Source organism: Pleurodeles waltl, chromosome 7, assembly GCF_031143425.1.
Source record: "Pleurodeles waltl isolate 20211129_DDA chromosome 7, aPleWal1.hap1.20221129, whole genome shotgun sequence".
NCBI lineage: Eukaryota > Metazoa > Chordata > Amphibia > Caudata > Salamandridae > Pleurodeles > Pleurodeles waltl.
Window position 1 is genome coordinate 1,541,915,915 of NC_090446.1, and position 24,334 is coordinate 1,541,940,248.

Below are 24,334 nucleotides of genomic sequence, written 5' to 3' on the forward strand. Positions count from 1 at the left end.
CAGCGTGTGCACACCTAGCTAATCCTGAGAATAACCTCTCCCTAAACACTCTGACTTAAAAAATCTCTAAAGTATCATTGCATTAAAGTTCAACACAAAAAAGTAGATTCCTCATCCTGTCACCCAAATCTATGAGCTTCCCAGGACATGGAAAGATCACCTGAACAGCACTGGAATCTCACCTGAAATCATCACCACAGAGAAATCCCTACAAATCACCCTAGATGCAAACCTAACCAGTAAGGTAGTTGTTAAGCCAATATACAAATAACATGATACCACAAGCACCATCAGTACAGTGGGTCAGAGCTTGGCCAATCTGCCAAAAAGTAGTGATGACCCATCTGTCACACTTAGACCATGGACATTAATGCACTCTTAGTACGGTGGACATGCACCACCGAGCAGCAGATGTCTTGCATTTTCAGAAGTCTAAATAAAGCTCTTTGTCATTAGATAATACTCACATAATACTCTGCTCCATCGCTCAAAGACAGACTGGGTCTGTGGGATGTGTAGACATCACAAATTCATGCACCCTTCTTTGGGGTTTCATCTTTATGATGCAAGGTTTGTGGGCCGGATGGACAAAGATACACTTCCTTTGCAAATGGGAATTAACTATTTTCAGTCTTGAAAAGTAGGTTATGATTTGCAATTGACAATGCACATTACGGTGCACACATTGCAAACTCTCATGAGTCACAAATGTTTATCAACCACCCCTGCAGTCAAAAAGCATAGAACTATTATCTCCTGTTGTGGGCAGGTGGTGCAGATTGGCAAAGGGTAAGCACTCACTTTCTGACCATTAGTGCCAGATGTGTGCGGGCTCTCGGCCCCACTGACCATGGCATGTTAAGCCTAGGTCCCAGTTCTCAGTAGAAATTACTGTTATTATCACCTCTGTCCTTTAAAGCAACAGGGTCTCAATGCCAGCAGGTTAGAAGGAATTGAGAAGGCTCTGCTGTACCATGCATCGGTAAGACCCCCTCACTTGTAGCTGGGTCACTGCTGCCTTTTGCCCACAAGACTTTCATAGTGTCTGCATTGTGGTCAGAATATCTTTTGTGCAGGAAAACACCCCTTTCTGAGCAAAAACTATGCTGAAAGGCAATTTCCTCTTCCTGTGTGTACTGCAGAAATAAAAATATTGCTCCTTGTTACATTACCTTCAGGGTGGTGCTAGATTTTAGCAAACATGTCCACAAGTCTTTCTATCTATGGGCTTGGTGAATACCAACCTAGATTTTCTTTCAGGTCGGTATTAAAAAAGGAATGCAAACCCCATGCAAAATCTTTGTTGATCTGGGCCATAGTGTGTCCATTTCCTGGCTGAGATAGCAAGCCTACAAAGTTATGACAGAAGATATTGTGACCATTTCCAGCTAGAGAAGAGGAACTGATTTTTATGGCGAAATAAACCCACGCAGAAGATTTTTGCAGGTTGCAGATTGACCAACTCTAACCACAGGCCTGAGGTTTCCACAGCTGGTGAGAGGGGAAGAGGCATCTCTGCATCACAGGGCAAGAGCAGGCACACCAACTGCACACAGGATCATGAAAGGATCGGATTGTGAAAGGATCAGGAGTCCTGTCTCGGCAGATAGAGGAGTACACAGGGCCGGTGAAGCGCTCTCACTGCCCACAGGATTGTGAAAGGATCGGATTGTGAAAGGATCAGGAGTCCTGTCTCTGTAGAGAGGGGAGTACACAGGGCCGGCGAAGCACTCTTACTACACACAGGTTTGTGAAAGGTTCGGATTGTGAAAGGATCACAAGTCCTGTCTCTGCAGAGAGGGGAGTACACAGAACCAGTGAAGCACTCTCACAGGATTGTGAAAGGATCGGATTGTGAAAGACTCAGGAGTCCTGTCTCTGCAGAGAGGGGAGTACACAGAACCGCTGAAGCACTCTTACTACACACAGGTTTGTGAAAGGTTCGGATTGTGAAAGACTCAGGAGTCCTCTCTCTGCAGACAGGGGAGTACACAGAGCCGGTGAAGCACTCTTACTACACACAGGATTGTGAAAGGATCGGATTGTGAAAGGCTCAGGAGTCCTGTCTCTGCAGACAGGGGAGTACACAGGGCTGGTGAAGCACTCTTACTACACACAGGATTGTGAAAGGTTCGGATTGTGAAAGGATCAGGAGTCCTGTCTGCAGACAGGGGAGTACACAGGGTGGGTTCTCCTCACTTGACTGCTCTGCTCGTGGTGTTTGAAGCAAAATGGTGATTTCACTGAAGAGTTGGACGCCAAGTGGAAAGGTTCATGGTCACTGGGGCTGGATGCACACAGGTAAGTCAAATGATGTGTAAGAGACACCATGACGAGTGCCTGTAGGGTCTACATACACAAGAGTTTTCTAAAGTCACACATTGTGTAATTTAGAGGTAGAGGAAACTGTCCTCACAACATTACTAAATAGTTGCTTTGCTGGTGGCTGCAAACTCTGACTGTGGAAAGCCTTGTCTCTAAAGAATGATGTAAGCATGACGTAAGCAGGGAGATAAAAGAGCAGGTGTGTTTTCTAATTGTTCTTGTTTTTATAATGCACTTACATGGCCTCGAGACGTCTTCAAAGCACATAGGTTGAATAGGATAGGAGCGACAAAGTAAAACTGAGCAAGTTTTCTTACAGTTAGTGCACTATTGTTACAAGATGTGCACCATTATGTGCACTATTGTTACTAACTGTGCACTAGTTGTGTGTACCGTGGTTACAAGGTAACATATGGCCTACTAATAACCAGGATGAGAGCTGTTTACTGTCCATGACCTCAATCCAGGGCCATGTGTAAAGCCTTTGGGGAGGCTTTAATTTCTTTTCATGACCTTCATGGGACCTTGACCTCAAGGAGAGGACATGAGAGGGGGGTAAAGAGAAGGGAGCCCTTATTTGTGTGTAGAGCCCTTCAACAGAGTGTTTATACCTTGGATGTGTTTCTTCTGGGAGGCGGAGCTCAGGCTGAAGCCTCCAGTCCTCTCTTTCCTGGGCCCTGCTCTCCCATCAGTCATTGATTTGTGCTTGTCCTTGACCCAGTACAGAGTGCCACTCCTTTTGGCTAGCTTTGCACCAAGAAATACCATATACAGAAATAGATACAAACATATGTACCTGTTGTGCTGGTTGTGGCATCTTCTGCCCTCGATCTCATCTAGGCGAGAGCAGCCCCTCTAAACTCAACACAGGCACAAACATGTATACTTTTACATATCCCAGAGTGGCCTCAAGCAACACTCCACCCTTTATTTATCCCCTCAGGAATGGAAGTACTATACAATGTATCAATGAGGCTGGGTGGCATTCTGCATCTCTGCTAACTTTTTTTATAATAGAAAATGTCAGAGCTCTCTCCTTGGAGCACAACAAACATAGCTTCTGATTTAGAACTTGCCGGAGGGGAATACTCTGTTACAAATGTGACAGATATCCCATCCACCGCATTACGATGCTATTATATTATATGGACATCGTAATACGGCATACAAGATATCTGTCACGTTTGTGATGGAGTATTCCATCTGCCAAGTTCTAATCAGGCCCATAACCCTTCATCCTCTGGCTTGGCACAGGGTGGGGCCAGAGTACATACTTCTGGCTCCGGCTACCTGAATCCCTGCTCGGAACAGTACTTGTGTCTGAGCTGGTCCCTCAAGTGCAATTGTTCCTGCTCAATGGAGTGGCAGCATTCCTGGGACTTGCAGCTCCTGGTGTTACCTCAGTACTCTCCTGTTCCACTTGTGTCAAGTGTTGCTGAGGCCTGGGAATCACAGTGTCTCCCCACAGCATGTTGTCCATCTTTCCTTGGCTATCATCTTGGTCTCTTGCCAGGGAACTCGCTTAAGGCAGGAGACATTCCTGGCGACTTGCTAAACTCCAATCCTTAGAGCCCTGTTCACCATGCACTACTTCCTTGTTGGCTTGTGGCCACTGCGGGTCAATTTCTGATGTTAAATGTTTGAGACTGGGAATAGGACTGGAAATCCTGCACTTGGAATGAGGGTCCATTAACCGGGGATAGCCGGGGTGTGGGCCCTGTAACCTTCTAGATCACCCTTTGTTGCTCTAATTGATCCAGTTCTTTCTCCACCAGTGGCCGCAAATGGAATGGCACCCTCAGGTGTCAGAGTGCCATCGGTTTCACAGTATCATCAATCTGCAACTTTACCTTGAGGCATTTTAGTCACAGTAGCCTCTCGAACAGCTGAGGGAACTTTTGACGGTTGTTCGCTGCAGAAGACTCATTTATTTGTTGTGCAAAAAAGACGAGCCCCAGGTTTTCTTCTATGTGGCATCCAAGGCGAGTGCCATGTTACCTTTGGCTACATGAAACCTGCCCCTATAGATTTCCTTTCACTCATTTCCATGACCTCTCTGACTCCTCTTAATGGCAGTGGCTCTGTGCCTCCGTAGGAATAGATTGTTGCCTTTGTTGGTGCTAGTTTGGGGTATGGCGTGATCTTGCCAAATTGAGCTGAGTTTATGACTGTGATGAACAGGTCTTTATGCAGTGTGGCCCGACTTTCTGCCTGCATTTTTGACCACTAGACACTGGTTTTCTGACTCTGAGGATGCCCTGGTCTCTGCTGACCAGACACAGGGCCTGTGCTCTGAATAAAAGCATATGCAATTTAGGCACAATTGTACTTGTCATGACAACCAACCTCTAACAACACAAAAGGATGTGACTGGGGGTGAGGATTTGAAAAGTTTCAACACTCCGTCCATCATTTTATTTTGTTTTGTGATGTTGCTTTGTGCGTCCAAAGTGGCAGGGGTATGCCCAGAGGTCGGTCCCTTGCTCGCTGCGCCACTGGATTCAAGCTAGCCTGGCTGATGAAGGGTGATACCCTGAAACCGTTCCCAGGATGCTTGTTTCCTGTCCAGGGAGGACCTGGCCTTGCAGTTCGTGCTGGACTGTTCCCATGAGAAACAGGGTCAAGACTGATTTGGATATGGCTGAGTCCAAAATGGGGTGACATGGCGAGCAAATTAACGATGGATTAAAATCCAGATCTGTGATGGGGGTGAGTGTTTGAAAAGTTTCAACACTCCGTCCATCATTTTATTTTGTTTTGTGATGTTGCTTAACCAACCTCTAACCCCTTATCAAACAATAGTGCATGGAAGGTTGTAAGCCAAGTGGATTTAATGTACTTAGGTGTGCACTGCTGTGGTGCCTGTTGGTATTTTAAAGGCTGCCCTGCTTTGCAGGCTCATTTTAAAAGTAAAATTATATGCAAACTTGACTTTGGAATTAAAGGTACTTTCAAAGTCTCAAACTACCTTATTTTAGCATGTAAGTCACTCATAAGGTCTCCCTTATATGCACCAAGGGTAGGGTAGGTAGGTAGGTGCCTTGTATGCAGGGACATTATAAAATATGTTTATGTGCTTGGTAAGGGAAAAACTGCCAAATTCATTTTTCCCCATTGTAGTACAGTAGTTTCATAGATCAACAATGGGAAACTTTATTAAAGCATAACTTTCACTAAAAAGGGTCTAACATTTCCATTCCTGAACTCAAAATGATAGTTAGAATAAGTCAAGCAATTTTCCACTGTTAGATTTATTATAACTATCACAGAAAAGAAGCTATAGAACTTGCTTTTCTGATAAGCAAAAATCCAGCTCTTCAGCTGCTCTTCTCTGATTAGCCAACCTCTGCAAGGCTTAATGAGTTGTGAAGTGGCTGCACTGAGACAAAGGGACATCTGGTGAGGGGAGATCTGCAAACTGCAGAGCAAAAGGCAGGAAGGGTTCTGGGTAACCAAACTGGTCTTTAAAGGGAAAATGGACAGAGGCTCGACCTCACATTCTGCCAAAAAACATTACATAAGGTGACCCCCCTTCAAAGAGAGTGAAGCCTCTAACGTCAAACTGTGGCCCAGACACAAATTCAAGTTTGTCCTACTCAAGCCCCGGAGCTTTTCCCCGTTGACGAGAATTCCAGGAGTTGACTGAGAGCCTGCTCTGAGCCAAGTCGACTACATTGCATGAAATCCCAGCCTAACGAGAAGCCATACCTGACGATGAGAAAAAAAGCTCCAGAAAAATGACTAAGGACCAGATGTATGACCCCGAGTTTTGCGACTTGCACTTTGTGACTCATTTGTGAGACGCAAAACCGTATGTACAACAGTGTACTACACACTGTTTTCAATTCCCAATGGAATTCCAAATGACCTACCTTAATAATATTCATGAGGTAGGTCGCAATTTGCAACCCCATTGAGAATGGCAGCACTCACAGGGATGGTGGCCTGCTGGGGACAGCAGACCACCATGTCTGTGACTGCTTTTAAATAAAGCATTGTTTTTTTTTTTTTTAATGAAGCCGTTTTCCTCGAATTAAAATGGGATGTATTTAAAAACAAAAAATGAAAGTTTACTTTTCATTTTTTCAGAGCAGGCAGTGGTCCATAGTCTGAAGGTGAAACTTTGACCGAGGCCTCTCGCTCAGTGTATCTTAGCAGGTCTCCATTGCGGTCATCCTCAAATTGTGACTTGGTCCCAGTTAAGTGCGACCAAATGTTCCCAGTTTGTGCTACTGGATTTTAAAAACTAGAAAGCACATTTTTGATCTATTCTTTAACAATTCATATCCCCAGTTCCCTACATTGAATGTTTGTTATTTTAGTGTCATTTTAAAGATAACAATATTTCCTATTTTCATAATTTGATGTGGGATTTTTATTGTGTGTTGTGTCTTACTTATCTAATGTGTTGGTGTTTTTAAATGCTTTGCACGCCTGTCTCCTGAATTAAATCTGCCTGCATGTTGCCAGCTACCAGGGATTGAGCAAGGGATTAATTTACTGTGACCTTGACTGAACATTTTATTGTGTTTAGTGCCTCACTGCTAGCAGTAGGACCCTAGTTATCACTACTAATATCCCACTTTCCAACAATGACATTATCTGATAAACCAATGCCGATTAGCTGGGTGCCTCCGATGTGAACAGTGCACATCAGTGGGGGCTGCTTACCATTACCTTCCCTGGCAGTGAATGAGATGGTGCATGCTTCCTCATCATCAGGGGGAATCAATAGGGTCGGGTCAATTCACTGAGCCTCTAACCTCCTCCTCTTCTACTGACAGCTGTCGTAGGGTCGTTCTCCCCTTTCATCCATACTCTTTCCACTGTTTCAGCACACCTTGGCAAAATGATTCATGTGCCCACATCTTGAACATGGTATTCCCTGCGCTGGGCATACATTGGATGTGTGGTGCATCAGACTGCAGTTGCTGCACCCCCTTTCTGGCAACTTAAAGCCCATATTTATACTTTTTGACGCAAACCTGTGCTAGAGCAGGTTTGCGTCAAAAAGAATAACGCCGGCTACCACAATTCCTACACGCCAGCCGGGCATCTTATTTATGGAATGATGCTAGCTGGCACTGCAGCCTGATTAGCTTCAAAATAAATAATGCTAACTAGGCAGCGGAGGCGTAGGGAAGGCTGGGGGTTGGGAGTCAAAGGATGGTGCAAGTCAGGTTAGCGTCAAAAATATTGACGCTAACCTGACTAGCATCATTTTTTCATGCACAGCCCCCATGGAAATGACTCTTGTCTTAAAAAAGACATAAGTCATGCCCCCCTGCCCAATGGCCATGCCCAGGGGACTTCTGTCTTCTGTGACCCCTGACCTGCTTTTAAGGTCAGAGCTCACTACACACGCTGTGCAGCTCCACCAGGCTGTGCCCGTGCCTTCTACCCCACCTTCGCTGCTGCCGTGAGTTCGAGGCCCTCCACCACCTGCAGGCTCCCGCCTGCACCTCATCCCTGGTGTCTAGTGGGTTTCCGTAAGTATTGTGTGTTGTTTTGTATCTGTCTTTGTTTTGTGCCATTTTCTGTGCTTGTTTAGGCTTTTTTCCTTTGTTTCTCTTTTTTGTGCTATTTTCTGGGTTTGTTTAGCCTTTTTCCTTTGTTTCCCTTGTTTTGTGCCATTTTCTGTTCTTGTTTAGCCTTTTTTCCTTTTTTGTGTCTTTGTGCCCCTTCCACCTGTTTTTGGCTCTTCGAAGCCATTCTTTTCCCGCCCCCCTCGCGCCCCCATTCACCAATCATTCCCACCTCCCAGCTGCTCCTCCCTCCCACCTCCCCTTCTTAATGGTAGCCGCTGCGCGGTTGTGCAGTGAATGCGCGAAGCGGGTGCGCTACTGGTGCACCGGAGGTGTGCCAGAGGCAAACCTGTCTGCACCCATCCGCACCTGGACCGCACCCAGCGCCAGTCCCCCGGGCCCACGTGCTCACCACGCCACCAGACGCTACTACAGTGCCAACGAACTCCACGCCCTCAACCCAGGCCGCTCTATCGCCTGCATCCAAGCCACCCCGAGGCACACCCAGGGACCCTTCTCCTGTCTGATCTGCAGCTTCACCTGCCGCCAAGCAGCATGCCAGAACCACACACAACCTCCTCAGCTACATCCTCCTCAACACCCGCTCCGTCCACAAGCACACCGTCAAACTCTGGGACCTACTCACCTCATCTTCCTCTAGATGTCGCCTTCCTCACCGAAACCTGAATGACTCCCTCCTTGGAACCTGACATCGCCATAGCCATCTCCGAAGGCTATAAGATCACCCGCAGAGACCGCACCTACAGACCAGGAGGAGGAATCACCACAGTCCACAAGAACACCATCAGAATCTCAACTAACACCGATGACACCCTCGATGCCACGAACACTTCCACTTCCAGATCCACATCAACACCACCCTCAGAGGAACCCATGTCTACAGTCTCCTAGGCCCCCAACCTCAAGTGACTCCATTGCCGACATAATCAGCACCCAGGCCCTTGCCTTTACAGACTACATTCTCCTCAGCGATTTAAATTTTCACCTCGAGAATGCCAATGACAGCAACTCCACTGCTCTGATCGACAACCTCGCCAACCTCGTTCTCAAACAACTGGTCACGATGCCCACCCACTCCGCTGGCTACACGCTCTACCCCGTCTTCTCCATCAGCAGCCACATCACCTTCAGCCAAACCACCGAACTCCACTGGACCGACCACCACTGCGTCCACTTCACCTTCCAGAAACCCGCCACTCACCACCGCCCATAACAGATCCCCCGCCGCAGCTGAAACAAGATCTCGGAAGACCAGCTGATTTCCACCCTTGCCCGGGCCCGGCCACCATTCACCACCGACCCCAACAAAGCCGCCTTCAACCTCAGACATTGGATAGACGACTGCGCCAACGCACTCACTCCGCTCAAGAAATCATCCAACAACCGCACCAGCACCAGGGCCATCTGGTTCACCGCTGACCTTCAGGCCTCCAAGCGGGAGTGCTGGAAAATCGAGAAGAAGTGGTGCCACGAACAAACAGAGAGCAACCACGCCGCCCTCAAGACAGCCATCAGCAAGCACCACCACCTCATCCGGACCGCCAAAAGTTCCTTCTACAAAGATCGCATCGACAACAACACACATGACAGCAAAGAGCTCTTCTGCATCGTCAAAGAACTCACCAACCCCAGGTCATACTCCATCGACCCCCCTGCTTCGCAAGACCTCTGCGACTCCCATGCCACCTTTTTCCATCGCAAGATCATGGAAATCCACAACAGCTTCAACTCCTCACCTCCCAATACCACCCTGGGCACCACTACCCCAATGCACCCAGCTCCCACCTCCCAGCTGCTCCTCCCTCGCACCTCCCCTTCTTAATGGCGGCCGCTGCGCGGTGCTCAAAGTGACCCCTGACCTGCTTTTAAGGTCAGAGCTCGCTCCACATGCTGCGCAGCTCCACCAGACTGTGCCTGTGCCCTCAAACCCGCCCTTGCTGCTGCCACGAGTCCGAGGCCCTCCACCACCCGCAGGCACCCACCTGCGCCTCATCCCTTGTGTCTAGTGGGTTTCCGTAAGTATTGTGTGTTGTTTTGTATCTGTCTTTGTTTTGTGCAATTTTCTGTGCTTGTTTAGATGTGTTTCCTTTATTTCCCTTGTTTTGTGCCGTTGTGCGTCAAAGGATGGTGCAAGTCAGGTTAGCGTCAAAAATATTGACGCTAACCTGACTAGCATCATTTCTTCACGCACAGCCCCCATGGAAATGACTCTTGTCTTAAAAAAGACAGAAGTCATGCCTCCCTGCCCAATGGCCATGCCCAGGGGACTTCTGTCTTCTGTGACCCCTGACCTGCTTTTAAGGTCTGAGCTCACTCCACACGCCGCGCAGCTCCACCAGGCTGTGCCCGTGCCTTCTACCCCACCCTTGCTGCTGACGTGAATTCGAGGCCCTCCACCACCTGCAGGCTCCCGCCTGCACCTCATCCCTGGTGTCTAGTGGGTTTCCGTAAGTATTGTGTGTTGTTTTGTATCTGTCTTTGTTTTGTGCCATTTTCTGTGCTTGTATTTTTCCCTTTGTTTCCCTTTGCTTCCCTTGTTTTGTGCTATTTTCTGTGCTTGTTTAGGCTTTTTTCCTTTGTTTCTTTTTTTTGTGCTATTTTCTGGGTTTGTTTTGCCTTTTTCCTCTGTTTCTCTTGTTTTGTGCCATTTTCTGTGCTTGTTTGGCCTTTTTTCCTTTTCTGTGTCTTTGCGCCCCTTCCGCCCGTTTTTGGCTCTTCTAAGCCGTTGCTGCATCCCTGTGGCCCCGTCCCCCTCGCGCACCCATTCGCCCACCGCTCCAGCCTCCCAGCTGCTCCTCCCTCCCACCTCCCCTTCTTAATGGCGCCCGCTGCCCGGTGCTCAGAGTGACCACTGACCTGTTTTTAAGGTCAGATCTCCCTCCACACACCGTGCATCTCCACCAGATTGTGCATGGGCTCTCTACCCCGCCCTCGCTGCTGCCGCGAGTTCGAGAGCCTCCACCACCCGCAGGCACCCGCCTGCACCTCATCATTGATGCCTAGTGGGTTTTCTTAAGTATTGTGTGTTGTTTTGTATCTGTCTTTGTTTTGTGCCATTTGCTGTCCTTGTTTAGCCTTTTTTAGGGTCGAGCCTGCGTTGCATGCGCTCACACATGCGTATCGCAGCAAGACTCTTTTGTATTTATAAAAGGGCTCGGAGCCCTCTCAACTTCATGTCGGTGTTTTTTATTGGTTTTTGGGCTTCCCTAATAAAATCTGCTTGCTTTCATTAGTGGAAGGCATGCTCAGGTCATTCCTTTTCCGGTGGCTAGCCCTCCTCGAGCACAGCGACCAAGTACAGAAAACATGCGCGGCTCGCTGTTTTCCATCGGGCTCGTGGACTTCTTTTTCTCTAATTTACGAGCGCGATCTCGCTTGGCAAAAGTCGAGCGCTTTACATAGTTAATTTCACTTTTTCGGGTTATGTACATAAAAGCACTTTTGCCTGATAGGTGAAAAGTCGGGTTAGGAGTTTACAACGCGATCAGCTCTAACACGAGCAAACGCGAGACCCGATGCATTGTAAATGCTTGTATTCAAGACAGATTGCAGCTTGTGAAAACTAGCCCTCTATCAACCCACATCGTGAAAACAGCTAATTTGACTGCAGCATCTTTCCCTGTCAAGGTGTGATTTACTGCACATTAGCCGGCGTTTGGAAGAAAATAAAATAAAAGGTTCTCAGATTGCCTCTGAAGCAGGATAAACTACTGTGTTCTGCTAAACGCAATAAAGCGTGGAGCCTTTTAAAAGAATAATTTATTTCCCTATACTTAAAATATGAGCGAAATAGGGATGTGGGCAGCGTTTCCCCCGGTGTATAGCGCCTCTGTTTTTTCATGTTTCGAAATACAGCGGTGAGTCAGACTGGGTGATTATTAAGTAATTTAGTTGTCGAGTAAGTAAGTTGGTGAGTTCGATGAGTAAATGAATGAGACCCTGGTTGAGTAAAGCATATGAGCAATGTTACTTGGTACTTGTAGTGCACATATATCATTGGTATTGTGTCTCGTAGCACTGTGGATGACCTAGAAAAGTGATTATTCACGTGGTTGGGTAGTCTTCCGCTGAGAGCGGGGGTACATTCCCTGACTTTTTTAAAACATGCAACAGAAATATTTAGTAACTGTAGTGTCTTTTATTTTCTTCATTTCGTTATCTGTTGTAGTTGGATTTATGGATTATTGTAAAAGTTCATGAAGATATCGCAAAATCCTGTTTTTCGTAGATTACTCCATGCGTGAGACCTTCACGCCATATTCACACTGAGCTTTGTAGCCTGCATTGTCTACAGATGGGATGTTGTTGAATCCTGGGGAATCGGAGTTAGACTAGGTGTGAACTGAGAATAGGTTATGGGGACTGGAGGGTAATGTAACGCTAGGGGAATTCCAGCTTCAACTCCCCCCCACTCCCCCAGGGGTACTCGTGGTCAGGTGATTTACAGACTAACTTGACAGGAGGGAATTTTCACCTTGGACTATAAAAGTCTTCTTTATAATAAATAAAAAAAACTGCTTTTCATACCATATGTTCCTGAAGTGATGTAATCGGGGAGATTTTATATGTACATTCACGTGCCTTTGTCGTTCTCTTTCAGCAGTCTCACTATCTCTACACATTTAGGAGGTAAGATACCAATTTAGAGCAGATTTACTGACTGCCTCCATTCTGGTTAATCATGCACCGGACCCAGCACCCTGGAACTGCAGTACATGCCCCTTCATCTCTGTGAACCCTCCCCCAGCCTCACCATTCTCATCTCCTTCTTTTACCAGCAACCTGCGAATCGCATAAAGATGTGCTGCTCGGCACCATGAGTAACCCTTGACCCTTGTGCTCCTGCGCTAAAGCAATTCTCTGCCTCCTGGGATGCATTGGTGGACCTCTGCAGAATGCTTTTCAAAGGGAAAGCATTTAGTATATACCAGTTTGACAAAAAAAAAATCCGGCACCAGTTAACACGTCCCTTGACAGCATATCTAATCTTGAATTCTGATGAGAAATGGTAAGAATTGTAAAGTTTTTTCGCTCATGGTCACAAGTTCATTTTCCTGGAAGATCACATTTGGTGCTATATATTTTTTAACGGATCCATCATGGGCCATTTGTAAGAGCTCTAATCCTCCACCTATGACAGGGAGAAGGAAAGGGTGAGAGAGTGAATGTGTGTGTGTGTGTAAATGCGCCTATTCGTTTTTAGGGTCGAGCCTGCGTTCCATGCGCTCGTGCATGCGTATCGCAGCAAGACGCTTTAGGGTTTACAAAAGGGCTTGGAGCCCTGTCAACGTTATGTCAGTGTTTTTTCATTGGTTAGTGGGCTTGCCTATTAAAATTTGCCTGCTTTCATTAGTTGAAGGCATGCATACGTCATGTCTTTTCCGGTGGCTGGCCCTCCTCGAGCGCATCAACCAAGTACAGAAAACATGCGAGGCTCTCTGTTTTCTGTCCGGCTCGTGGACTACTTTTTCTCTAATTTACTAGGGCGATTTCGCTTGGCAGAAGTCGAGCGCTTTACATAGTTAAATGCACTTTTTCGCTTACGCACATAAATGCACTTTTGCCGATAGGTGAAAAGTCGGGTTAGTAGTTTACAACGCTATCAGCTCTAACATGAGCAAACGCGAGACCCGTTGCATTGCAAATGCTTGTTTCCTTTGTTTCCCTTGTTTTGTGCCATTTTCTGGGCTTGTTTAGCCTTTTTCCTTTTTTCCCTTGTTTTGTGCCATTTTCTGTGCTTGTTTCGTCTTTTTTCCTTTTTTGTGTCTTTGTGCCCCTTCCACCTGTTTTCAGCTCTTCTAAGCCGTTCTTTTCCTGCCCCGCTCGCGCCCCCATTCGCCCACCACTCCCACCTTCCAGCTGCTCTTCCCTTCCATCTCCCCTTCTTAATGGCGGCCACTGTGCGGTAGCGCAGTGAAAGCACGCTGCGGGCACACCGCTTGTGCACCGAAGGCGTGCCAGAGGCAAGCCTGTCTGCACCCGTCCGCGCCAGGACCGCACCAAGCGCCAGTCTCCCTGGCCCACGCGCTCCCCACACCACCAGATGCTAGTACAGTGGCAACGAACTCCACGCCCTCAACCCAGGCCGCTCCACTGCCTCCGTCCAAGCCACCCCGAGACACACCCACGGACCCTTTGCTTGGTCAGATCTGCAGCTTCACCTGCCCCCAAGCCGCCAAGCACCATGCCAGAACCACAAACAACCACCTCAGCTGCATCCTCCTCAACACCCGCTCCATCCACAAGCACGCCGCCGAACTCTGGGATCTACTCACCTCTTCTTCCCTAAACGTCTCCTTCCTCACCGAAACCTGGATGACTCCCTCTTTGGAACTTGACATCGCCATAGCCATCCCCGAAGGCTATAAGATCACCCGCAGAGACTGCACCAACAGACCGGGAGGAGGAATCACCACAGTCCACAAAAACTCCATCAGAATCTCAACTAACACCGATGTCACCCTCGATGCCGCCGAACACTTACACTTCCCCAGCCTCAGTTCAGTGACTCCATCGCCGACATAATCAGCACCCAGGCCCTTGCCTCTACAGACTACATTCTCCTCAGCGACTTGAATTTTCACCTCGAGAACACCAACAACAGCAACTCCACTGCTCTGTTCGACAACCTCGCCAACCTCGGTCTCAAACAACTGGTCACAACGCCCACCCACTCTGCGGCTACACGCTTGACCCCGTCTTCTCCGCCAGCACCCACGTCACCTTCAGCCATACCACCGAACTCCACTGGACCGACCACCACTGCGTCCACTTCACCTTCCAGAAACCTGCCACTCACCACCGACCACAACAGATCCCCGCCGCAGCTGGAACAAGATCTCAGAAGACCAGCTCATCTCCACCCTCGCCCGGGCCCCGCCACCCATCACCACCGACCCCAACACAGCTGCCCTCAACCTCAGACATTGGATAGATTACTGCGCCAACGCCCTCGTTCCACTCAGGAAATCCTCCAGCAACCGCACCATCTCCAGGACTATCTGGTTCACCGCCAACCTTCAGGCCTCCAAGCGGGAGTGCTGGAAAATCGAGAAGTGGCACCACGAACAAACAGAGAGCAACCACCCCGCCCTCAAGACAGCCATCCGCAAGCACCACCAGCTCATCCGGACCAGCAAAAGATCCTTCTACAAAGATCGCATTGACAACAACGCACACAACAGCAAAGAGCTCTTCTTCATCGTCAAAGAACTCACCAACCCCAGGTCATGCTCCATCGACCCCCCTCCTTCGCAAGACCTCTGCGACTCCCTTGCCACCTTTTCCCATCACAAGATCATGGAAATCCATGACAGCTTCAACTCCTCACCTCCCACTACCACCCAGCCACAGCACCCTCTTGCTCTCCTGGACCCACATCAACGATGAGGACACCATCAAAACCATGAGCACCATCCACTCCGGAACTCCCTCCGACCCCTGCCCCCACCATGTCTTCAACAAAGCGAGCCCCATCATCACCCCTCAACTCCGTATGATCATGAATAGCTCCTTCGAGACCGCCACATTCCCGGAGAGTTGGAAGCACACAAAGTCAACGCCCTGCTAAAGAAACCCAAAGCGGACCCCGGAGACCTCAAGAATTACAGACCCATCTCCCTCCTTCCCTACCCGGCAGAGGTCATCAAGAAGATCGTCAACGGCCAACTGACCCGCTTCCTGGAGGACAACAACACACTGGACATCTCCTAATCCGGATTCCGTAGGAACCACAGCACCGAGACCACCCTCATCGCCGCAACCGATGACATCAGGACCAAGCTCGACAAAGGCGAAACTGCGGTCCTCATTCTCCTGGAACTCTCGGCTGCCTTTGACACCGTCTGTCACCACACCCTCTGCACTCGCCTCTACATTGCTGGCATCCGCCACAAGGCCCTGGACTGGATCGCATCCTTCCTCTCCGAAAGAACTCAGAGAGTCTGCCTCCCTCCATTCCTGTTGGAAGCCACCAGGACCATCTGCTGCATTCCCCAAAGATCTTCTCTCAGCCCAACCCTTTTTAACATCGACATGGCACTGCTAGCCAACATCGTCCCATCCCACAACCTCAACATCGTCTCCTATGCCGACGACACCCAGCTGATCCTCTCACTCACCAAGGACCCCACCAAAACCAACCTCCACGAGGGACAGCATGCCATCGCTAACTGGATGGAGAAGAGCCGCCTCAAACTTAACTCAGACAAGACAGAGATCCTCATCCTCGGCTCCAACTGCTCCACATGGGACGACTCCTGGTGGCGAGCCACTCTAGGAACCGCACCAACACCCACCACCCACGCACGCAATCTAGGTTTCATCCTAGACTCATCACTCACCATGACCCAGCAAGTCAACGCCGTCTCATCTTCCTGCTTCAACACCCTCTGCATGCTTCGCAAGATCTTCAGATGGTTCCCCACTGAAACCAGAAGGACGGTCACCCACGCCCTCATCAGCAGCAGACTGGACTACAACAACGTTCTCTACGCGGGAACCACACCCAAGCTCCAGAAGAAACTGCAACGTATAGAGAACGCCTCCGCACGGCTCATCCTCACCATCCCACACCTCAACCACATCTCAGCCCACCTTAGAGACCTACACTGGCTTCCCGTCACCAAGAGGATCACCTTCAAACTCCTCATCCACGCCCACAAAGCTCTCCACAATGCGTGCCCTGCCTACCTCATCGAGCGACTCACCTTCCACACTCATATCCGCCAACTCCGCTCCGCCAACCTCACCCTCACCACCATCCCTCGCATCCATCGAACTACAGCCGGCGGCACATCCTTTTCCCACCTCGCGGCCAAGACCTGGAACACCCTCCCCACCCTCCTATGACAGACCCAGGACCTCCTGACCTTCAGGAAACGACTCAAGACCTGGTTATTCGAGCAGTAGCAATCCTTCCCCCCATCAGCGTCTTGAGACCCTAGCAGGTGAGTAGCTCGCTTTACAAATGATTTATTGATTGATTGATTGAGTGGCATGTAGGGGGGCCCAAGTTAGGCCCCCCATGCCACTTTAAAAAAAAGAAAAAACTTGCCAGGACTTACCTGGGATGAGTCCCCCCATCCATGGGTGTCCTCCAGGGGTAGGCGAGGGTGGCAGGGGTTATCCCTGGGTGCAGAGAAGGGAACCTGTGGACTGCTTCCATGGTCTCCCACCATGGAAATGAGCCCACAGGACCCCTAACGCCTGCCCTCACCCAGGCGTTAAAAAATAGTGCTAATCAGAATTAGTGCCATTTTATAAGGCCCGCCTCTTCCTGTGCGTCATTTTGGTGCAGAGTATAAATAAGGCCCAAATGCCTTAGAGCAGTGTTCCCCAACCCCCGGGCCGTGGACCGGTGCCGGTCCGTGGATCAATCGGCACCGGGCCGCCCCACTGTGGCGGGCGGTAAATGTTTGATAATTTTTCCGTGGCCCGCTTGTCACACAATGGGACAAGTGGGCCACGGAAAAATTATCAAACATTTACCGGTCCGCGGTGATAAAAAGGTTGGACAACACTGCCTTAGAGTAATTTTTTGCACTGGAACGCCTACCTTGCATGTAATTAGCGCAAGGTCGGTTTTCACGTACAGGAAATTACGCAATTAAGTTTGCACCGGATTTGCGTAAAAAAAGTCCGGCACAAACAAAGTATAAATATGCCCCTCAGTGTGTTTGCAGCATGATACTGAGCAGGTTGTTTCTGGAAAGAATCCACCTGCTCCTCTTTCACCACCCAGGCTGCAGCTGCTGGGGATGCCCCGCTCAAGAAAGCTACCTTCATATTTATGGCCATGTTATCCGCCAGCTCATGCAACCATCCCAGGACCAAGATTGTGTCCAGCTAAATACCTGGCTGGCATAGTATGAGCTTCAGCAAAACCTCTGATTGGCAGCCTTGCACTAGCAGTGCCCTGATCTCATCATGTTGGTTGATGTCTATGCAGGTGCTCGCTATTTTTCTAAGCCTCACATAGAAGTGGGGTGGGCTGTGAGCTCTGCTCCGCTGGCGGAGCTGTCAGAGTTTTTGGCACTCCGCACTAGACGTGCCAGCGGAGCTCACCACATGCGCACTGCAGCCTAGTTATGAGCCACATAGCGCAAGAGCAGTCCATCTGTGCTCACACTGTGTGGCCCATAACTGGGCAGCAGTGCGCAGTCTCATCCCAACATCGATGAAGCTGGCTCCCACCTCAGGGGACTCTAGCCAGGCCTTCCTCCTCCAGCAGCATGGGCCGGGCCCGGCACCAGGGGGCAGAGGAAGGCAGTGCATCAGGCCACTGGCAACAACAACTCAGGTGAATCCTTGTTTTTCTTTTATTGTTTGTGCTCACTTGTAGGAGGCAGGCCTGGTTTGTAGTAGGTACCTAAGGTACTTACACCCTGGACCAGGTCCAGTTATCCCTTATTAGTGAAATGTACACAGTGGCTAGAAGCCAGGATCTCTAGCTGTAATTTGGATGAGCAGCCAAGGCCTAACTAGGAGACATACAAAGCTCATGCAATAGCACTTTAGTCACACAGTACTCACACACTTGACTTTATTTTGCTGACACAAAGGCCAAAAATACCTTAGAGACTATACTCCCTGAGGAGGTAAGTAATATACACAATATATACACTAGAATGCAGAAATAGCTGTAAGACAGTTAGAAAGCAGTGCAAATAGTGAAAATCACAATAGTTAGAAATGGGCCTGAGGGGAACACAAACCATATAATAAAATAGTGCAATTCGAAAGTCGGTTTCCCACCTAGGAAAGTGTAGTGTGTAGAGGGTTGCTGGGAGTGTAAGAAAACACTAAAGTTAAGTAATAGAACCCACCCCAGAGCCCAGGAAAGCAAGAGTAAATCACAGTAACTTTCCTAGAACACACAAGAACATATGATAGAAGATTTTGCAAGATCCAGAACAGACTGCAAGAAACCAATAGGGGATTCCTGGACCTGAAGACCTGTGGATGAAGGGGACCAAGTCCAAGAAGCACTGAAGAGTCCAGGGAGAACAGGAGCCCCTGCTAACCCGAATGAAGTTGCAAAAAAAGAACCACCGGTGAAGAACAACAGTCAGTACTGCACCCAAGAAGACAGATGTGGGTTCCTAATTGGTACAGATGATGTCCCATGCCGGATGGAGGATTGCAGTCTGGTTTGCGTCACTGGAGTCCACCAACAAGCCTTGGCACATGGCCAGGTTTGTATATTGGCTGTCTGGAAGTGGCAGGCTGGATGGAACCAGTCAGCAACAATGCCAGTTAGGTTAGCTTTTGCTGGGGGCCCCTCTAAGGTGACCCCGGGGTACATTTGTGGGTTAAATTCAATACTGGTACTAGTTTGGATTTATCATACTAAATGTTTTGATACCAAACAACTCAGGGAGCAGAGTGGCCATCATGTAGCTGAGGAACTCGTGTTTGACCAGTGTCCAACACATGTACTTAAAATGGGTGCTCTGTTCACTCACTATGTCCCAGGTTTGGTAAGGACACAGTGGGGGCATATTGCTCATGCATTCATGCCCTCACATATAGTATGGTGCACCCTGCATAATGGCTGTAAAGCCTACCAGAGGAGTGACTTACCCATCACATATGCAGGGCACACAGAGAGTGTGCCATGTGGAGTTTGCCTTTTTAGGTTTGCCCCAGTTCACTCAGCCTGCACTGGCATTGCTGGGTCCATCTGGGTACACAGCCCTAGAGGGTCAATCAGTCCATTTATAGAGCGCGCTACTCACCCGAGATGGTCTCAAGGCGCTGGAGAGGGGTGGGGGGAGTTACTGCTGCTCGAAGAGCCATGTCTTGAGGAGTTTCCTGAAGGCGAGATGGTCCTGGGTAGTTCTTAGGTGTGCGGGGGGGGGGAAGTTCCATGCTTTGGCGGCCAGGTAGGTGAATGATCTTCTTCTGGCGGTGGTTTTGCGGATCCGTGGGATGGTGGCGCGGGCGAGGCTGGCTGAGCGGAGCTGACGGGTGGGCGTGTAGAACGAGAGGCGGCTGTTGAGGTATTCGGGCTCATGTCGTGGCTTTGGTGGAGCGGATCATCTGGTGGTATTCACGGGTGCCGATCTTGAGGGCTGTCATGTTTTCTGTGGATCGTTCGCTGCGCCATGTTCTTTCAAGGATTCAGGAGGATTTCTTAGATTCTTTGAGGGCGTCCGTGAATCATGGGGTTTTCCTGATGCTGGTCCCGCCTGGGGTTTTTTTAAGTGGTGCGAGGTTGTCGCACAGTTGGTGATCCACTGTGTGAGGCTGTGGGCTGCGTTGTTGACGTCAGTGATGTTGGCTGGTGGGTTTTGGGTCAGTGTTGAGAGGAGCTGGTCTGTGGAGATTTTGCTCCAGCGTCTGCGGGGGATTTGTTGTGTGCGATGGTGGTGAGTCTCCCGTTTGAAGGTGAAGTGGACGCATCTGTGGTCGGTCCAGTGTAGTCCGGAGGAGTGGCTGCAGGAGACGTGGTTGCTGGCGGAGAAGATGGGGTTGAGTGTGTGGCCAGCGATGTGGGTGGGGGTGCTCACCAGTTGCTTGAGTCCAAGGTTGTTGAGGTTGTCGAGCAGGGTGGTGGTGTTGTTGTCCTTGTTTTTCTCCAGGTGGAAGTTCAGGTCCCCGAGGAAGATGTATTCTGGTGAGGCTAGGGCGTGTGGGCTGATGAAGTCAGCGATGGTTTCGCTGAATTGCGCGTGTGGGCCCGGAGGTCTGTAGATGAGTGTTCCTCTGAGGGTGGTTTTGGGGTTGGTGTGAATCTGGAAGTGTATGTGTTCGGCGGCGAGGGGTGTGTCTTCGGTGTTGGTCGTGATGTTGATGGTGTTCCTGTAGATGATGGCGTGGCACAATCAGTGCTGCTGCCCTCAGGCGCCTTCCCTTAATATCCCATTGCCTGTGTACTGGGGTACCCATTTACTAGGGACTTACAGTGATATGTAAGAGTGCATCCAATTGTGCCAAGCATCACAACAGATTTAGGGAAAGAGCTCTGGCTCAGGGAACCTGGTTATCTAAAAATCAAAGTTTACAGAAACGTTATAGTTAGGCTCACATTTTAAATTTACAGTTATAGTTAGTTATCTCAACTAACTATACCTCATGCCAAACAGTAACTATAAGTCTTCCACCCGCCATGCACAGTTTGTTTGTCAAAAATTTTACTGCAAATATTACATTGATACTATCAATGATTCTATGAAAAATGTCATGAGTGCCGTAATGTGTGGCGGAATTAGCAGTGCATGGCAAGGGTGCAAGTTATAGTTACCTTATGGCACGAATTATAGATAGTTGAGATAACTATAACTGTCAATTTCTAGGGTTTTGTACGTTGAAAATGTGAACCTAATTGTTACATCTCTATAACCTTTGTTTTTTTCAGCGAAATTCTATGTTTTTTTAAAACTCTATTTCCTAACTATAACGTCCATGTAACCTTTGTTTTTTTCTGTGAATTTCTCAGTTTTTTGTTTTAAGTATAGTAATTTTCATAAGTGTATGTTAATCCAAACACCGCCACGCATGGCCTTTTGGGTTAGAAAGACTAACTGTTGCGTGCTACAACTGTCAGGGGAGGGGATAACACTCATGTATAAGGACTGGGATGTGGAGGACGCCTCAATGGGGTGATACAGATTAACGGTAAGTAACAGATTCATTTCTGCTCTCTTCCTTTGACGCAGTGCAGTACTTTGCATGTAGTGCTGCGTTTGATGAAATCTTAGTAGATGTGCCCCTACAGGTGTTGAGATCCTACGTTTGTATTTTCCAGTTTTGCAGAGCGCCATCTTGACTCAAAGGTATTGGAGCGCTTTACATGAGCACCAGTGGGATGACTTGAGGGCACATTCATTTTTTGTGGACGTGGGGAGGTTAAGTGATTTGCCCAGAATCACAGGATGCTGAGCTGACGCAGGGATGCAGACCTCCTCAGAACCCCCAGAACTCCATGTCTGTAGATATATTGATTGAGTCCACATGAGACGGCTTCCAGGCATAAATTGCTGAGGTTTACATATGCGTTGATCTGAAAAGCTGACATAAGGGCTGGTCGGAGAAGTGACCGACTTCTTCCTGTAGATGTGGCCACCTGTGTGACGCGACAGCTGAATGGATGGCCACCTGCCTCAATCAATCAATTATTTGTATAGCATTGTTATCCGTGGGGTCCCAAGATGTCTCGCATCTGTCCAGATGTAAAGGTTGATGGAGTTAAATTACTGAAACCTTTGTTATGGAAATTGGGGGAGTCAGCTGTCAGTGAGGCTACCCCAGGGATGAGACTGCTAATGGGAGACTGATCAAGGTGACTGACTGAACAATGAGTAGACTGAGGAGACAAAAAGGATGTTGCGATCACACTCACTGTGAGATTAGGAAATAGGCTTTGTTGAGAAACAGAAGAATAGTGATCAGCTGTAGGAGCTGAGAGGAGCTACAGTAAATGGTTTTATAGATTTTGTTTTATCAGGTAACCTGGGTGTAGAATTATGAAATTAACTGGAGATTGACTAATGTTAGTTGCATATACTGTAGGGCAGGGCAGCCCCGGGAATAATTATGTATATTTTATCAAGTGGTTTTGCTGGAAGGAATGGGGATTATTAATTGAGAATGTATTTGAAATAAACTGTATATCACTCAAAGTGTAGAAGTTAAATCTATGTGCTGGTATTGAAATGCCTTAAATTAATCCCTATCAAGGATGTGTAATCTACTGATGTGTTCACTCCCACTGGAGTTTGTTGTTATTGGAGTCCAGCTGCAGCTCCTCTAATGCTGTGGTTCTCCTGTTCTCTTTCAGCATTGTTGACATCATTGCTCCGGTGGTCAGCGGCGCAGCTGTCAGTCTCTCCAGATGTGGTGACCGCAGCGGTGGGGGAGACCGTCACCCTGTCTGTGGGATACACAGGACGGTTACGGTACTTTATGTGGTACAGGGGTGGAAAGGCAAACGCAAATGAAAGCATCCTGAATGTCTTTGGCAGCGGCCCTCCTACCCCTGGTCCTGGATACACCGGCAGAGAGACAGCGCTCCCGGACGGGTCCCTGCGGATCAGAGACGTGCAGATGAATTACACCGGGAGCTACACCGTGCTAATGAACACAGACCTAGGGGGGCTACGGGAGGCCACGGTACAGCTCAGAGTCTACGGTAAGTCCGGTCACACCTGTCCCCTCAGTGCCACCCTCACACTCACACTCCAGGAGTTCATGTGTGCGACCTCAGACACTTCACCTCTGAGCCCAGGTTGGACAAACACTGCTGCAGGGCCACAGTCCCCCGTGTGCACCGAGGAGGTTACACCACAGCTGGTGTAACTCTCTATAACACACTGATCCAGCCTGTTATCACGGCAGAGGCCCTGCTGGGGTGTGAAGGCAATCTTACAGGGGCTCCGCATCCCTCCCACGAGGAGCGCCCTACAAAGGCCTCTGTAGTGACACCTTTGTCAATAACATTCATTAGAATGAAAGGGATCAAAGACACTTGTACCGGTCCTGAGGGGTATATGGTTCTGTAAGTGACGTAGTGTGCATTTTCAAGAGCCTTTGATAAACCTTAGCGACATTAAAACCCATTAAATCAAAGAGTTTGGGATTTTTTCATCTACGTTTGTGAGAGAGAATTAGAGCTACATTGTAATTTTTAACGTATTTTTTCAGTTTTATACGGGGCTCACCTGCCCAAGGGCATTGCTGTGATTTCATCAACACCAGGTTACATTACACATGTTTTAAGGATGGAGACATTAAGGGGCATATTTACAAGCCCTTGAGCCTCCTTGTGCCGCTCTAGCCTCCCTTTTGTTACACTTAGGAAGCGTTAAGGATGCCCCACTGAGCACCATATTTACAAAGTGATGCAATGCATGAATTGTGCCATGTTGTAACCGCTTATGCCACATTATACCCGCTCCAGGTATAATGTATGCAAGGGGGGCAATTCCATGCAGGGAGGCCCAAACAAATGGTGCAAGATTTCACTGCGCCATTTTTTCCATCATTTTTAACGCCTGCTTGGGGCAGGAGTTAAACTGACGCTGCCATAACAACCTATGGGCCCCCCTGTGCTTTGCTGGACTAGCGCCATAATTTATGGAGCTAATCCAGCAAAGCGCCACAATAGCATCATTAATTATTATTACACTGTTGTGCTAATGTCCGCCATGGTGCGCTTTATAGTAAATACAGCGCTACCATGGTGATGTTAGAGGGGGCGTAGGGTGACGCAAGAAAAGTAGCTGATGCACCACTTGTAAATCTGCCCCTAAGTGAGTTCAGAGAATCACAGGATGTTAGGCCAAGACCGGGGCTTGAACCTGCATCTCCATTTCCAAGGTCGGCCACTCCGGGGTTTGAGCCATGCTGCTTCACTGTTTAGCTCGAAGAAATAAAAGGCTCAACACACACAGGACATGTTTCAGACTCATTTTTATATTACAATTTCACATAATATCTGTATAATATTTGTTGTAAGTGTC

General features: G+C 48.6%; 1 protein-coding gene across 3 annotated transcripts in view; it reads left to right on the forward strand.

Moving 5' to 3' along the window:
• The first annotated feature begins 1,514 nt into the window (after nt 1-1,514).
• The window catches only part of LOC138246668 (carcinoembryonic antigen-related cell adhesion molecule 6-like), a 282,280-nt gene continuing 259,460 nt past the window's right edge, over nt 1,515-24,334 (forward strand). For all 3 annotated transcript variants that reach the window (XM_069201421.1, XM_069201420.1, XM_069201419.1), the window contains exons 1-2: nt 1,515-2,301; nt 22,654-23,004. In XM_069201421.1, coding sequence (XP_069057522.1) covers nt 2,232-2,301; nt 22,654-23,004 — 421 coding nt within the window. In that variant the 5' untranslated portion in view covers nt 1,515-2,231. The remainder of the gene's footprint in view (nt 2,302-22,653; nt 23,005-24,334) is intronic.